The 17213-nt window shown below is 50.3% G+C and overlaps 1 protein-coding gene across 1 annotated transcript in view; it reads right to left on the reverse strand.

Annotated features, from left to right (window-relative positions):
* LOC140386686 (tubulin alpha-3 chain-like) overlaps nucleotides 1–17213 on the reverse strand; it is an 89610-nt gene that overhangs the window by 33280 nt on the left and 39117 nt on the right. The window contains exon 2 of the mRNA XM_072469248.1: nucleotides 13041–13263. Coding sequence (XP_072325349.1) covers nucleotides 13041–13263 — 223 coding nt within the window. The remainder of the gene's footprint in view (nucleotides 1–13040; nucleotides 13264–17213) is intronic.

The raw sequence follows: 17213 nt of genomic DNA on the forward strand, positions 1-17213 counted from the left end.
CCATCTTCGTCTCTCACCCCCCCTATTTCCCTCGCTGCTCCCCTTTTCCTCAATTGGAGTGCCAGCAATCTGCTCGCCTTCTCTCCATATTCATACTGTACACCCTGCGCCTTCCTCCATTGTGCCTCTGCAGTGCCTGTGGTCAGCAAGTCAAATTCCACATGCAGCCTTTGCCTTTCCCTATACAGTCCCTCCTCCGGTGCTTCCGCATACTGTCTGTCCACCCTCAAAAGTTCTTGCAACAGCCGCTCCCGTTCCTTACTCTCCTGCTTCCCTTTATGTGTCCTTATTGATATCAGCTCCCCCCTAACCACCGCCTTCAACGCCTCCCAGACCACTCCCACCTGAACCTCCCCATTGTCATTGAGTTCCAAGTACTTTTCAATGCATCCCCTCATCCTTAAGCACACCCCCTCATCCGCCATTAGTCCCATGTCCATTCTCCAGGGTGGACGCCCTCGTTTCCTCCCCTATCTCCAAGTCTACCCAGTGTGGGGCATGATCCGAAATGGCTATAGCCGTATATTCCGTTCCCCTCACCCTCGGGATCAATGCCCTACCCAACACAAAAAAGTCTATGCGTGAATAGACTTTATGGACATAGGAGAAAAACGAGAACTCCTTACTCCTAGGTCTACTGAATCTCCACGGGTCCACCCCTCCCATCTGCTCCATAAAATCCTTAAGCACCTTGGCTGCTGCCGGCCTCCTACCAGTCCTGGACTTCGACCTATCCAGCCTTGGTTCCAACACCGTGTTAAAGTCTCCCCCCATTATCAGCTTTCCGGTCTCTAGGTCTGGGATGCGTCCTAGCATTCGCCTCATAAAATTGGCATCGTCCCAATTCGGGGCATACACGTTTACCAACACCACCATCTCTCCCTGTAATTTGCCACTCACCATCACGTATCTGCCCCCGTTATCCGCCACTATAGTCTTTGCCTCGAACATTACCCGCTTCCCCACTAATATAGCCACCCCCCTGTTTTTCGCATCCAGCCCCGAATGGAACACCTGCCCTACCCATCCTTTGCGCAACCTAACCTGATCTATCAGTTTCAGGTGCGTTTCCTGTAACATGACCACATCTGCTTTAAGTTTCTGAAGGTGTGCGAGTACTCGTGCCCTCTTTATCGGCCCGTTAAGCCCCCTCACGTTCCACGTGATCAGCCGAGTTGGGGGGCTTCCCACCCCCCCCCCCCTTGCCGGTTAGCCATCATCTTTTTCCAGCTTCTCGCCCAGTTCCCACGCAGCTGTATTTCTCCCAGACGGTGCCCCCCCGCCCATCCTTTCCCGTACCCACTCCCCCCTTTCCCCAGCAGCAGCAACCCAGTAATTCCCCCCTCCCCCCCCCCCCCCCGCTAGCGTAATTACTCCCCCCATGTTGCTCCCAGAAGTCAGCAAACTCTGGCTGACCTCGGCTTCCCCCCGTGATCACGGCTCGCCCCGTGCGGCGCCCCCTCCTTCCTGCTTCTCTATTCCCGCCATAATTATCATAGCGCGGGAACCAAGCCCGCGCCTCTCCCTCGGCCCCGCCTCCCATGGCCAACGCCCCATCTCCTCTCCCTCCCCACCTCCCCCCATCACCACCTGTGGGAGAAAGAAAAGTTACCATACCGCAGGATTAATCATACAATCCCTCTTCGCCCCTCCCCCCCCCACTCGACCCACCACTTTGTCCAAACGTTCATTTTCGTAGTCCAATCATTCCAATTTTTCTTCTACAATAAAAGTCCACGCTTCATCCGCCGTCTCAAAGTAGTGGTGCCTCCCTTGATATGTGACCCACAGTCTTGCCGGTTGCAGCATTCCAAACTTTATCTTTTTTTTTTTTACTACACCGAGTTTTCTTCGCCCATCTAAGGACCATTTCTCTATCCTTAAAACGGAGAAATCTCACCACTATGGCTCTGGGAGCTTCTCCTGCTCTCGATCCTCGCACCATAACTCGGTATGCTCCCTCCACCTCCAACGGACCCGTCGGGGCCTCCACTCCCATTAACGAGTGCAGCATCGTGCTCACATATGCCCCGACGTCCGCCCCCTCCACACCTTCAGGAAGGCCAAGAATCCTCAAGTTGTTCCTCCTTGCGTTATTTTCCAGTGCCTCCAACCTCTCCACAGATCGTTTCTGGTGTGCCTCCTGTATCTCCGACTTCACCACCAGGCCCTGTATATCGTTTTCATTCTCTGCTGCTTTCGCCTTCACGACCCGAAGCTCCTGCTCCTGGGTCTTTTGTTCCTCTTTCAGCCCTTCAATCGCCTGTAATATCGGGGCCAACAACTCTTTCTTCATTTCCTTTTTTATCTCCTCCACGCAGCGTTTCAAAAACTCTTCTTGTTCAGGGCCCCATATGAAACTGCCACCTTCCGACGCCATCTTGGTTTCTGCTTGCCTTCCTTGCCGCTGCTCCAAAGGATCCGCTGCAATCCGGCCACTTTCCTCTCCTTTTTCCATCCGTGTCCAGGGGGAACACCCTTCTGGTTTACCGCACGGTGTTTTCAGCCGTTAAAATTGCCGTTGGGGCTCCTATCAAGAGCCCAAAAGTCCGTTTCACAGGGAGCTGCCGAAACGTGCGACTCAGCTGGTCATCGCCGCACCCGGAAGTCCCGCCCGAATGTGTAATTGTTGAGATCAACGTGGACCAAGCCACTGTTTCTGAGCTGGCTGAGTGGGTCTCCCTGAAGGCTTCAGTAATTGTACAATAAAGAACAACGCTTTGAACCTTGCCTTGAGCCTCGGCCTCTTGACTGCACTGATTACAAGGGATTTTTCCCTCCAACACTTCGGATACGGGCCCCTGCACTTCCGGTTTCGAGTCCGTGCATGCGCACGATGGCGCCCTCCAGCGGCCGAACCGAGCGCCATGGCGGTCCTAGACCGCGGAGGCAGCTCCATAATGTAGAGACCCCCTGATTAGCCACGTGCCCTTGCATCAGACCGGCCTGATCTGCGACCCGGCCCATAAGGCGGGCCTTATTCCCCGGTGCCCGATCCCCCCGTACCGGGCCTTATCCCCCGGTGCCTGATCCCCCCGTACCCCACCAGGATGGCCTCAGGCTGAGTCCGCAGCCGCCACGCGACCATCCCGACCGGCAGTACCGTATTAGTTCCACACCGTCGGGAGCTCAGCCGGTCGGGAGTGGAGGATTGCTGGGCGGGCCTCTGTTAATGGCCCCCCAGCTGCGCAGAGTAATTCGCGAATCCGCGGATTTGCGGGGCCTGGAGAATCGCCAGATCGCGCAGAGCCTGATTTCGTCGTGAAACTTGATTCTCCGCCCCTGCGCCAAACGCGATTTCGGCACGGGGCTGCAGAGAATCCAGCCCAAGGTTCCTAGCTAACATAAATACCCTAGCTAATGTCATTTTTCTTTTCAGGGAGTAACTAGCTTGGATAACAAGGACATCATGGCAGGAGACCTCAGACCCATGATATGTTCCTCGTGCACAATGTGGGAAATGAGGGACACTTCCAGCGTCCCAGGTGACCATGTGTGCAGAAGGTGTGTCCAAATGCAGCTTCTAGCTAACTGGATTTCAGAGCTGGAGCTGTGGGTGGACTCGTTGTGGAGCATCTGCGACACTCAGGAAGTCGTGGAAAGCATGTTTAGCGAGGTGGTCACGCCGTAGCAAGGTAATGGGTGACCATCAGGAACAGTAAAAGACTCAGGAAGGCAGTGCTAGTCTCAAACATATACCGTTGAAGGGGAGTAGCCTCTCAGGGGAAAGCAGCAGCAACCAAATCTACAGCACTGTGGGTGGCTCTGCTGCTCAGATGGGTGGGTGAAAAGTGGCAGGGCTATACTGATGGGGATTCGATAGTTCGGGGCTTAGACAGATGCTTCTGTGTCCGCAAACGTGCATCAAGGATGTTGCTTCCTGGGTGCCAGGGTTCGGGAAGTCATGGAATGGCTTCAGGGCATTCTAAATTGGGAAGGTGAACAGCCAGTGGTCGGGGTACACATTGGTACTAACAACGTTGGTAAATTAAGGAATGAGGAACTGGAAGCCGAGTACAGCAAGTTAGGAGATAAACTAAAATGCAGGAACTCAAATGTAGTAATCTCAAGATTACTACCGGTTCCACGCGCTAGAGAGCAGGAATAGGACGATCCTCACTGTCTTCAGGTGATGTCCCGGAGGACTGGAGAATAGCCAATGTTGTTCCTTTGTTTAAGGGTAGCAAGGATAATACAGGGAATTACAGGCCGGTGAGCCTTACGTCTGTGGTAGGGAAATTACTGGAGAGAATTCTTGGAAACAGGATCTACTCCCATTTGGAAGTAAGTGGACGTATTAGTGAGAGGCAGCACGGTTTTGTGAAGGGGAGGTTGTGTCTCACTAACTTGAGAGAGTTTTTCGAGGAGGTCACAAAGATGGCTGATGAAGGTAGGGCAGCGGATGTTGTCTATATGGACTTCAGTAAGGCCTTTGACAAGATCCCTCATGGTAGACTAGTACAAAAGGTGAAGTCACACGGGATCAGGGGTGAGCTGGCAAGGTGGATACAGAACTGGCTAGATCATAGAAGGCAGAGAGTAGCAATGGAAGGGTGCTTTTCTGATCGGAGGGCTGTGACTAGTGGTGTTCCGCAGGGATCAGTGCTGGGACCTTTGCTGTTCATAGAATATATAAATGATTTGGAGGAAAATATAACTGGTCTGATTAGTAAGTTTGCGGACGACACAAAGTTTGGTGGAATTGCGGATAGCGATGAGGACTGTCAGAGGATTTAGATTGTTTGGGGACTTGGGCGGAGAGATGGCAGATGGAGTTTAATCCGGACAAATGTGAAGTAATGCATTTTGGAAGGTCTAATACAGGTAGGGAATATACAGTGAATGGTAGAACCCTCAAGAGTATTGACAGTCAGAGAGTTCTAGGTGTAGAGGTCCACAGGTCACTGAAAGGGGCAACACAGGTGGAGAAGGTAGTCAAGAAGGCACACGGCATGCTTGCCTTCATTGGCCAGGGCATTGAGTACAAAAATTGGCAAGTCATGTTGCAGCTGTATAGAACCTTAGTTAGGCCACGAGGGAAAATGGTGATGTTACAGTTTAAACTTCAATGCAAGGAGTATCGCAAACAAGGTAGGTGAGTTAACAGCACAGGTAGACACATGGCAGTAGGATGTCATTGGCATCGCGGAAACCTGGCTAAAGGAGGGACAAAATTGGCAACTCAATATCCCTGGATACAGAATTTTCAGGCAGGACAGAGGGGGAGATAAAATAGGAGGGGGAGTAGCACTAATGGTTAAGGAAACAATTCCAGTTGCAAGAAGGGATGATATACTAAACGGGTCAACAACAAAGCTTTATGGGTTGAACTTTGAAATAAAAAAGGGGCAGTCATACTACTAGGAGTACACTACAGACCCTCAAATAGTGAAAGGGAGATAGAAGAGCAACTCTGTCGGCAAATTTCTGCCTGTAAAAACAAAAAGGCAATAATAGTAGGAGACTTTAACTATTCCAGTATCAACTGGGAATCAAATAATATAAGGGGAACCGAGGAAGAAAAATTCACGCAGTGTCTCCAGAAAAATTTCAACCAATTAGTGACAAACCCAATGAGAGGAGATGTAATTCTAGACCTAGTCTTGGGGAACGAAGAAGGGCAAGTGAGTGAAGTGACAATTGGCGACCAAATCGGGGATGGTGATCACAATTCAGTTAGATTCAGTATCACCATAGAAAAGGACAGAGGTAAAGCAGGAGTAAAAATTTTGAACTGGGGGGAAGGCAAATTTTGTAGAAATGAGAAGGGACTTGGTTGAGGTGGACTGGCCAGCATTGCTAGATGATAAATCCATTGAAAACCAGTGGGAAGCACTAAATGGAGAGACCCCAAATGTACAAGGAGACATGTACTGCCAAATCTAGACCCCCCTGGTTGTCTAGAGGAATACAGGGGACGATCAAACAGAAAAAGAAAGTGTATCATAGGCACAAAGAACTAAGCATTGCAGATAGCCTAGACCAGGCATTGTCAAACTCGGGGGTGCGACCCGCGGGTGGGTCGCGGGCAGATGTCGGGAGGGTCGCGGAGCCGTCCGTCGCTGCACTCCCGATCGCGCAAATCTGCGCGCAACTGCCACAGTGGCCGGCTGTTAAAAACGCCGACTGCAAGAGGCCTTCAAAATGGCCACAAACATGTAAACAAAAGGCGGCCGTACTGCACATGCGTGCCAGATCATCGGCGCACATGCGCAAAACTATGCGCATGCGCGCCGATGATCGGGCACGCATGCGCAGTGCAGCTGCTTTTTTTTTAAACGGTCGCAGCTTTTTGTTTTACAAGTTCGGAGAGATTTTATTCATTTATTTTATTCATTTAATTTTTTTTTTTTCATTTATTTTATTCATTTTATTTTTATTTATTTTTTACAAGTTCGGGGTGGGGGGGGGTCTATTTGATAAAATCTTACCAGAAAAAAATGCACAACTTTGGACAGATGGAGACTCCATACTTTCCAACACTGGAAAAATTCACCTTCATCCAACAGGTTCCATTGGAGGAGCGAGTACGAGGGCCAAAGGGACCCAAAACCATTTCCTCCATTTTTGTCAGCAGCAAACAAGGTAAAAGAAAATGGTGGGGCGCGCAGGTCAGCCGGCGTGGGTCGCGCAGGTCAGCCGGCGTGGGTCGCGTAGGTTGGCCGTGCAGGTCATGAAGGTCGGCGGGTTGGCTCCCGAAGGTTGGCCGGTCGGTAAAAATGGGTCCCCGGAAAAAAAGTTTGAAGAACACTGGCCTAGACGGGTATAGAAAATGCAGGGACAAAGTCAAAAAGGAAATAAGAAAATCAAAGAGAGGACATAAAAAATGATTAGCAAGTAAAGTTAAAGAAAACCCAAAGATGTTTTACCAATATATCAACGGTAAAAGATTAGTTCAAGAAAAAGTGGGAGATGAAGAGGGGAACTTGTGTGTACATGCAGAGGCTGTGGGAAGGGCTTTAAATGAATACTTTGCCTCGGTGTTCACAAAGGAAATGGATGATGCAGAAAAAGCAGTCCAGGCGGATCACTGTGAGATACTGAATGGGATAATTATAAAGAGAGAGGAAGTACTCGCAGGATTGAAATTCTTGAAAGTTGATAAGTCGTCAGGACCAGTGGATTGTTTCCGAGGCTACGGAAATGAAATGAAAATCGCTTATTGTCACAAGTAGGCTTCAAATTAAGTTATTGTGAAAAGCCCCCAGTCGCCACATTCCGCGGCCTGTTCAGGGAGGCTGGTACGGGAATTGAACCCGCACTGCTGGCCTTGTTCTGCTTTACAAGCCAGCTGTTTAGCCCACTGTGCTAAACCAGCCTGAAGGAGGTCAGGGAGGAGATAGTCGATGCTTTGAGTATGATTTTCCAATCCTCACTAGACACATGGAAGGTACTGAAGGACTGGAGAAATGTAAACATGGGACCATTGTTTAAAAAAGAATCAAAGGAAATCCTGAACAATTATAGGCCAGTTAGTCTTACGTCAGTAGTGGGCAAATTAGTAGAATCAATCCTGAGAGATAGGATTAACTGTCACATAGAAAGGCATGAACTAGTCAGGGATAGTCAGCATGGATTTGTTCAAGGAAGATCTTGCCTCACAAATTTGATCGAATACTTTCAGGAAATGACAAGAAGGGTTTGATGCACGATCAATTGCACAAAGACTAAAGTTGGGTACAACTGTGGCTTTATTACAGTCAGATGCGAGGCCTCCTGCTGCAGCTGGCGAAATGGCAGGGCACTGGAGGTCATGCATATTTATACAGTTCTCCATGGGCGGAGCCAGCCGGCAGGAGATACCGGCGAACCTGTAGTGCAGGTCCTACCTTACATCTCCTATTACAGTGGTTCACCACAGGGTTGATGAAGGTAGTGCAGTGGATGTGGTGTACATGGATTTTAGCAAGGCGTTTGACAAAGTCCCACGTGGCAGATTGGTCAAGAAAGTGAAAGCCCAACGGATACAGGGAAATGTGGCAAACTGATAAAAAGTTGGCTTAGTAACAGGAAACAAAGGGTAATGCCCTTGCAATTGGAAAGTTGTTTCAAGTGGTGTTCCACAGAGCTCGGTGTTGGCCCCTGACTGCTTGTGTTCTATACTAATGATTTGGACATGAACGTGGGGAGCACGATTGGGAAATTTGCAGATGACAAAGATTGGCCGAGTGGTGGACAGTGTAAAGGATAACTATAAACTTCAAAACGATATACATGGATTGGTGGAGTGGGCGATAAAGTGGCAGATGGAATTTAACACAGAGAAGTGTGAGGTCATGCATTTAGGGAGGTCAAACAGATGTTGGGAGTGTACAATAAATGGGAATTTACTAAGGGGTAGATGAAGGGCAGCACGGTGGCTAGCACTGTTGCTTCACAGTGCCAGGGCCCCAGGTACGATTCCCGGCTGTCTGTGGTGAGTCTGCATGGGTTTTCTCCGGGTGCTCCAGTTTCCTCCCACAAGTCCTGAAAGATGGGCTGTTAGGTCATTTGGACATTTTGAATCCTCCCTCTGCGTACCCGAACAGGCGCCGGAGTGTGGCGACTAGGGGCTTCTCACAGTAACTTCATTACAATGGTTTTTTAAAATAAATTTAGAGTACCCAATTCAGTTTTTTCCAATTAAGGGGCAATTTAGTGTGGTCAATCCACCTACCTGCACATCTTTGGGTTGTGGGGGTGAAACCCACGCAGGTATGGGGAGAATGTGCAAACTCCACATGGACAGTGACCCAGTCAAACCTGGGACCTCGGCAGCGTGAGGCAGCAGTGCTAACCACTGCGCCACCGTGCTGCCTGCCTTCATTACAGTGTTAAATGTAAGCCTACCTGCGACAAGATTATTATTAAAAAGATCTTGGTGTACAGGCCCCTATTGGCAGTGGTTCAAGTAGACAAGATTGTTAAGAATCCTCTCCTTCATTAGCAGAGGTATCAAATACAAAAGTAAGGACATAATGTTAGAATTGTATGAAACAGGATTTGGAACATGGCAAAGAGCAGGAGTAACACAATTGAGAGATCTGTTTGTAGATGGGATGTTTGCAAGTCTGGGAGCGCCGACCTTGCCCCAAGGGAATGCATTCCGGTATATGCAACTGAGGGCTTTAACGAGGCAACAGGTGAGGGAATTCCCGCAGCTCCCGACGCAGGAAGTGCAGGACAGAGTGATCTCAAAGACATGGGTGGGGGACGGTAAGGTGTCAGACATATATAGGGAGATGAGAGATGAGGGGGAGATTATGGTAGACGAGCTGAAAGGGAAATGGGAAGAAGAGCTGGGGGAGGAGATTGAGGAGGGGCTGTGGGCTGATGCCCTAAGTAGGGTAAACTCATCGTCCTCGTGTGCCAGGCTAAGCCCGATACAATTTAAGGTGTTACATAGGGCGCATATGACTGGAACACGGCTTAGCAAATTTTTTGGAGTAGAGGATAGGTGTGCGAGATGCTCGAAAAGTCCAGCGAATCACACCCACATGTTCTGGTCATGTCCGGCACTACAGGGGTTTTGGGTGGGGGTGACAAAGGTGCTTTCGAAGGTAGTGGGGGTCCAGGTCGAACCAAGCTGGGGGTTGGCTATATTTGGGGTTGCAGAAGAGCCGGGAGTGCAGGAGGCGAGAGAGGCTGATGTTTTGGCCTTTGCGTCCCTAGTAGCCCGGCGCAGGATACTGTTGATGTGGAAGGAAGCCAAGCCCCCGGGTGTGGAGACCTGGATAAATGACATGGCAGGGTTTATAAAGCTGGAACGGATTAAGTTCGTCCTAAGGGGATCGGCTCAAGGGTTCACCAGGCGGTGGCAACCGTTCGTCGAATACCTCACAGAAAGATAGAGGGAATGGGAATGGAAGAGAAGTAGACAGCAGCAGCAGCCCGGGGGGGGGGGGGGGGGGGGGGGGGGGAGGAACCAGAGGGATTCTCAGGAAGGTTAATATATAAGTATAATATATATAGGTTGTTGTTATAGATAATTGTATATTGGACTGTTAAAACATATTTTTGGAGAATATTTATCTGGGACAAGGCAGTTGCCATTTAGTTTTGTTTTTGTTTTTGTTTATATATTATTTATTTCTTGTTTATAAAACTGGCCATTGTTATTTATATTGTTATATTACTGTGTAAAGGATACACGATGTACTGTGATGGTTGGCCAAAAATTTTCAATAAAATATTAAAAAAAAAAAAAAAAGAATTGTATGAAACACAGGTGAGGCCACTGTATGCAGTTCTGGTCGCCACATTACAGGAAGGACGTTACTGCTCTGGAGAGTGCAGAGGAGGCTTACAAGAATGTTGCCAGGGCTAGAAAAGTGTGGCTACGAGGAGAGATTGGATAGATTGGGGTTATTTTCCTTGGAACAAAGAAGGCTGAGGGGTGACTTAAGTGAGGGGAAGAGATAGGGTGGACAGGATAAAATTTGTTCTCTTGGTGGAGAATTCTAGAACCAAGGGACGTAGATTCCAGGGGCGAAATTCTCCTACCCGCCCCGCCACATTTCTGCCCCGACCGGCCGGCGGGAGTCTCCGTAACACCGGCCGGTCAATGGGGTTTCCCATTGTGGGGCAGCCCCACGCCGTCGGGAAACCCCCGGGCGTTGGCAAAACGGAGACTCCCGCCGGCGGAGAATGACGCCCCAGATAAGTGGCAGAAGGTGTACAGCGACATGAGGAAAAACGTTTTTACGCAGAGGGTAGTGGGTGTCTGTAATTCGCTACCTGAGTTGATGGTGGAGGCAGAGACCCTAAACTCTATTAAAAGGTACCTAGATCTGACCTTAAGTGCTCTAATCTGCAGGGCTATGGACTGGGTGCAGGAAGGTGGCATTAGAAAGGGTGTCCTCAGGCTGGCATGGACAAGATGGGCTGCATGGCCTTCTTCTGTGCTGTACCTTTTCTATGATTCTAGTGTAAACAAGTATTATCCTAGGAGCAGCTATAAACAAGAAAATGGAAGGGAGGAAGGAAATCAGGAAAATTATAGTCACCAGAGAAGTGGGGCGGAATTCTCCCAGCCTTGGGCCAGGCCGGAGAATCCCGCGACCGGGCCACGCCGCCCCGATGCCGGCACGCGATTCTCCGATTGGCGGGCCGGCCTCTCTAGCTGGGGGCCTCCTTTCCTACGCGTTGGCCTCTGTAGTCCTGCGCTATGTTGCGTCGGGGCTGGGGCGTTGAAGGAGGCCACTGCGCATGCACACGTTGGTGCCGACGCCACTGGGCATGCGCGGATCCCGCGGCGCACAGTTCGCGCCGGGATTGGCAGCTGGAGCGGCGCAAACCGCTCCAGCGCCGTGCTGGCCCCCTGTAGGGGCCAAAATTAGACCATTTACGACGGCGTGGACACTCTGCCACGGGATGAGAGAATCCCGCCCGTGGTACTGAGGAAATTGTTGGAGCCTAGTGCCAACAAATGTCCGGGTCCTGATGGGCTTCATCCTAGGGTCTTAAAAGAAGTGAGTAGTTAGATAATTGATGCATTGGTTTTAATTTTCCAAAATTCCACAGATTTGGGGAAGGTCCCATGAGGTTGGAAGATAGCAAATGTAACTCCATTACTCAAAAAGGGAGGGAGACAGAAAATGGGAAACTAGCGGCCAGTTAACTTAACATCTGCTATCGGGAAAATGTTCGAACCTATTGTTAAAGAGGTTATAGCAGGGAGCTTGGATAAGCTCAAGGTAATCAGGCAGAGTCAACATGGTTTTGTGAAAGGAAATCATGTCTAACCAACTTACTGGAGTTCTTTGAGGAGGTAACCTATGCTGATAAAGGGGAACCTGTGGATGTACTGTACATAGATTTCCAGAAGGCATTTGATATGGTGCCACATCAAAAGTTATTGCGGAAAATAAATGTTCATGGTATAGTGGGTAACATGTTGACACGGATAGAAGATTGATGGGCTAACAAGAAGTAGAGAGCCTTTTTCAGATTGGCAAAATATAATGAGTGATGTGCCACACGGATCAGTGCTGGGCCCTCAACTGTTTACAATTTATACAAATGACCTGGATGAAGGGATTGAAGGATGGTTGTCAAATTTGCTGATGACACAACGATAGATAAGAGAATAAGTTGTTAAGAGAACATGGGAGGTTACAAGAAAATATAGATAGGTTAAGTGAGTGGGGAAAATCTGGCAAATGGAGTATAATGACACGGTCGCACAGTGGTTAGGACTGTTGCTTCACAGCACCAGAGACCCAGGTTAGATTCCCGGCTTGGGTTACTGTCTATGCGAGTCTGCACGTTCTCCCTGTGTCTGCGTGGGTTTCCTCCGGGTGCTCCGGTTTCCTCCCACAAGTCCCGAAAGACAGGCTGTTAGGTAATTTCGACATTCTGAATTCTCCCTTGGTGTACCCAGACAGGCGCTGAGTGACGACTACGGGAATTTCACATAAACTCCATTGCAGTGTTAATGCAAGCCTACTTGTGACACTAATAAAGATTATTATTATTATTCACTGTAGCTTAGAAGAGTAAGAGGTGAATTAATCAAAACTTTTAAGATCCTGAGGGGTGTTGACAGGATGGCACGGTGACACAGTGGTTAGCACTGTTGCCTCATAGCACCAAGGACCAGGGTTTAATTCTGGGCTCCGGTGACTGTGTGGAGTTTCCTCTGGGTGCTCCGGTTTCCTCCCAGTCCAAAGATGCTTAGGTGGATTGGCCATGATAAATTGCCCCTTTATGTCCAAAAATGCACAGGTTAGGTGGGGTTACAGGGATAGGGTGGAGAAGTGGTCCTAGTTAGGGTGCACTTCCAGATGGTTGTTGCAGTCTCGATGGGCTGAATGGCCTCCTTCTGCACTGTAAGATTGTATGTGTAGAGGATGTTTCCTCTTGTGGGACAGATTCTTGGTAAGCAAAATGGTGATAGGTTATCGGGGGTAGGCAGGATGCAGATGAAATGAAAAATGATTTGAGGTTACTATCAGATCGGTTAAATGGCTGAGCAGGCTCAAGGGATTGAATGGTCTACTCCTGCTCCTTGTTCATATAAAATTAAAGAGACGATGAAGGACCAGTTTCTGTTGGCTTACCAATCACAGTTGGCTCTAAGTCAATGAACATAGCTCGTGGGACAAGTTTTCCAGCACCAGTCTCGCTAAAGAAGGTGTTGTAGGAGTTATCTGCAGCTCCATAAGTCCAGTCCCTGGGCATAATACCATCAGGCTGGATGCCATGTTCCAAACAGTACAGCTCCCAGCAGGCATTGCCTATCTGCACACCAGCCTGGCCAATATGGATGGAAATACATTCATGCTGTGGGACAAAAAGCACAAAAACTAATATAAAACGGGTCAGGTTAAGGCAGTAACACAAGTCGCAAAAACACTAACTAATTGAATGAAGTTTGTATTCCAAAAACATATTGAATCTCTAATGTAAGAAACACACCCCGGTACTTCACTGTAAAATTTGATCATGGGATGTGGGCATCAGTGGCAAGGCCAGTATTTGTTGCCCATCTCTAATTTCCCCTGAACTGAGTGTTTCGCTCGGCCGTTTCAGAGGGAGGTTAAGAGTCAACCACATTGCTGTGAGTCTGGAGTCACATGTAGGCCAGACCGGGTAAGGAGGGCAGATTCCCTTCCCTAAAGGACATTAGTGAGCCAGATGGGTTTTTAAAACAATCGATGATAGTTTCATGATCAATGTTACAGAGGCTAACTTTGTATTCCAGGGGCTGGATTCTCCACCCGCCATATTTCTGTTTCACCCGTTACACCGGCTGGTCAATGGGGTTTTCCATTGTGGGGCAGCCCCACGCCGTCGGGAAACCCCCGGGCTGCCGGCAAAACTGAGCATCCTGCTGGCAGAGAATCCAACACCCAATGTTTTAATTGAATTCAAATTCCACTTGCTGCTGTGATGGGATTTAAACCATGTGCCCAGGGCCTCTAGGGCTGGAACTCTAGATGACTGTTCAGGATATTACCACTATACTACCATATCCCGCTCCACGGGGGGGGGGGGATATTTTCAGTCCGGGTTAACAATCAGTGAGAACGGCAACGTGGGTTCAAAATACCCACCTCTCGCCAGTGAGATTCAGATGGCGTAACAAGAATCCTACCGCGCAAGGTCAGGAACCTCATTCAAATACATTCGCATCTTATTAGTGAGCCCTCCCACCTCATTGAATATTCATCTGTCGCTGGCGTGACATCACTCCAGCGCCATTTACAACAGCTCTATAAAAACGAGAACCTGGAGACCTCACCTCCAAAGGGGATACTGGAGGTGAGCGCTCAGGTCGCCATCACCCTCCAGGGTGCCAATTGCAGAGGGGACACCGGAGAGGACGCGGGGGACCCAGAGAAATGCAATGCGGGGTGGGGGGTTTTCAGTCTCCGCATCTCGGGGGTGGGGTCGCTCGCAGGCCTTAACAGCCCTTCATGGGTGTGAGCCTCGTGGCTGGTCTGCAGACATTGCCTCCTTTTTTCCCCATGCTGGGCTTGTGGCAATATCACCACTGAGGGATTGCCCTTCTAGAGTGACAGCTGGAAAGTGGGTGGGAGCAGGTGAATCCACAACGACTGCACGGGGGCGACTGTGAAGTCACTGGGTGGGTCCCCTGAGATGCCAAGCTGCATGGGCAGAATGGGGAACTCTGACCCGGAGTGGTTTCCATCCTCATGAGGGCTGAAGACCCTTACACAGTGGGGAGGACAAATGGAGTCAGAATGAACCCCCACACTCAGGCTGCACTGAGATGGGCTACTGTGGTGAAAGAGGCTATCGTGTGAGGGGAGTGAGGCTCAATGGAAAGGCGCTCACATAGGGGACGCGCATGGATTGATGTGCCAGATCCTGAGAGGGGTGTGGGTCAGGGCATTGTCAGGACTCCTCATCGTTCATTTTGATGTTCTTTGTTTGTTTCTGATTCGGGAGAACCATGGAGCCAATGGAGCTGGCAATTCTTTTGATTGCGATTGAGCAGCATCAGCGACATCAACGTGTTGTTGCACGTTGGCAGGAATGGCGCCCTCCAGAGGAAGAGGAGGCAGGGCTCATTGATCTTCCAGTAGCAGGGTCACAGCTGGCGGAGCCTCACAGGAGGCACTACTGGCCACGAGTACTCCGCCATAGAATTTCCTACCTCCAGATGTCAGAGATCCAGTGCCAGAGAAGACTGCATCTGTCCCGGGGACAGTGGACCACCTGTGCCAGGTGATGCAAGAGTTGGCACCACATGTACTAGGAGGTCACCCATTGCCTGCGGCCTTAAAAGTCACTGCCGCTCTGAACTTCTATACCAGTGACTCGTTTCAGGGCTGCATGGGTGACCTGTGTGAATCTCCCAGTCAGCCGTGCACAAGTGCGGAAGTCACAGATGCGCTATTTGCAAGAGCCCAAACATACATCAACTTGTACCGGGTCCAGGTGAGCCACGATACGTGGGCCATGGGCTTCGCCCACATAGCAGGCATGCCCCAGGTGCAAGGTATCATCGACTGCGCCCATGTGGCTCTGCACCGTGGCATCGTGGGACACCATTTGTGAACTGCAGGGGATCCACTCCCTCAATGTGCAGATCATCTGTGACCACGCAATACTCCCAGGGGACATCCTTGAAAGTTACATCTTGGGATGCTCAAAGAGCCCAGTCGTCTTTGAGGGAGAGCAGTAGCTGGGTGGCTCCTTGGGAACAAAGGGTACCCACTCAGGAAATAGCTGATGATGCCAGTGCGGTGGCCACTAACACCCGCCGAGACTCGCTACAATGAGGCTCATGTGTCAACACATGCACAGGTCGAACAGCCGATTGGACTGCTCAAGATGCGGTTCTGGTGCCTGGACCATTTGAGGGGAGCCCTCTAATACAGCTCTCTGAGGGTGTCCCACAACATAGTGATATAATGCATTCTGAACAACCTGGCGCTGCAGCAGGGTGAGCAGTTGGACTCGGAGATGGAAGACCGCCACATCTCGGAGGAGGAGGAAGGTGGCAAGGGGCAACCTGCCGAGGAGGAGAAGGGCCTTGGGTGATGGGCAGTTCCTATCACAACCCAAAGATGTGGAGGGTAGGTGGATTGGCCGCTCTAAATTGCCCCTTATTTGGATTTGTTTTTAAACGGCAGTGTGCCAGGCGCTGATTGAGAATGATGATGATTTGCAGTGAGGACAGAGCTCTGCTCCTCTTATCCTCTGCAAAATGTCTGACTCTTGTCTGACAGAGGGCTGAACACGACCTGCCAATGAACAGGCCTACCTCGGGGCACAGAGAGGCTGAATGACACATCTCAGCTGTTACTGCCTCCTCCAAGGTCAGGAATCCTGGTGTTTTTCTCTTATTGACGAGATGGACAGACTCTCAACACATGTTAAGCCCTTGGCACCCTCATAACTAGATAATACTGGCAGGCATGAGAGGCCTGAGCGCTGATGTTGGGGGGTACGAAGGTGAAACTCCCATGGATGGGGGATTGCGGGGGGTGCTGGCCCATGCAAGCAGCGGCACGGCTTTACTGTGTAGTTAGTGTGGGAGAGACATAGTGCTGCCAAGCTCGCTATTACAATGGTGACTTACCTCTACTAGTGCCTAGGTTCATCCGTGCCCACTAGGTGCTTATTGTTTCCTACTCTTCCTCACCCTCCCGCTACAGCTAGGCATATCCTCAGGATCCAAAGCTGAGGTGGAGGCGGCTTGCTGACTTCCACGCCCTATTGCCCAAGGGCCCCTCCATGGGATTGAAAGACAGCTGGAGTGAGATCCAAAGCCCCAGCGTCCTCTGGCTCTGACGCTTGTGGATTCCCACTAGTGCCTGCACCATTGCGGATGCCACCCTCGCAGTATTGGCCTAATCGCATAGGAGGGACGGCACCATCTCCTCGGACAAAAGGTGATGGGATTCTGCCAGTCGGCCTTACAGTCCGAGGAAGGATGCTGTCATCCCTTCCTGATGCTCGCGACTCTGCCTTTGCAGCTCCAGAAGCTCTGGGACGGCCGGAGGCAGGGGCCGTCATGGGCCTGGGCTCAGCGAGTCCTGGGCTCTGGCATCTCTCCGAGTGCCGGATCCCTGGGTCATTCCTTCCTCTGCCTGCTGTGGCGCTTCAGATCTGGGATGCTCACCAGTGAGTGACCCAGAAGCCTGCCTACTAGTTCATCCCAGCGAGCTGTGAGTATCTGCACTGGTGGAGGGTGCAGGTGACAGTCGTGATGCTCCATGATGTCTCCCACGGAACTGCTCAGATCTGTGATCTCCAGA

This window comes from Scyliorhinus torazame, chromosome 2 (genome assembly GCF_047496885.1).
Source record: "Scyliorhinus torazame isolate Kashiwa2021f chromosome 2, sScyTor2.1, whole genome shotgun sequence".
Taxonomy (NCBI): Eukaryota; Metazoa; Chordata; class Chondrichthyes; order Carcharhiniformes; family Scyliorhinidae; genus Scyliorhinus; species Scyliorhinus torazame.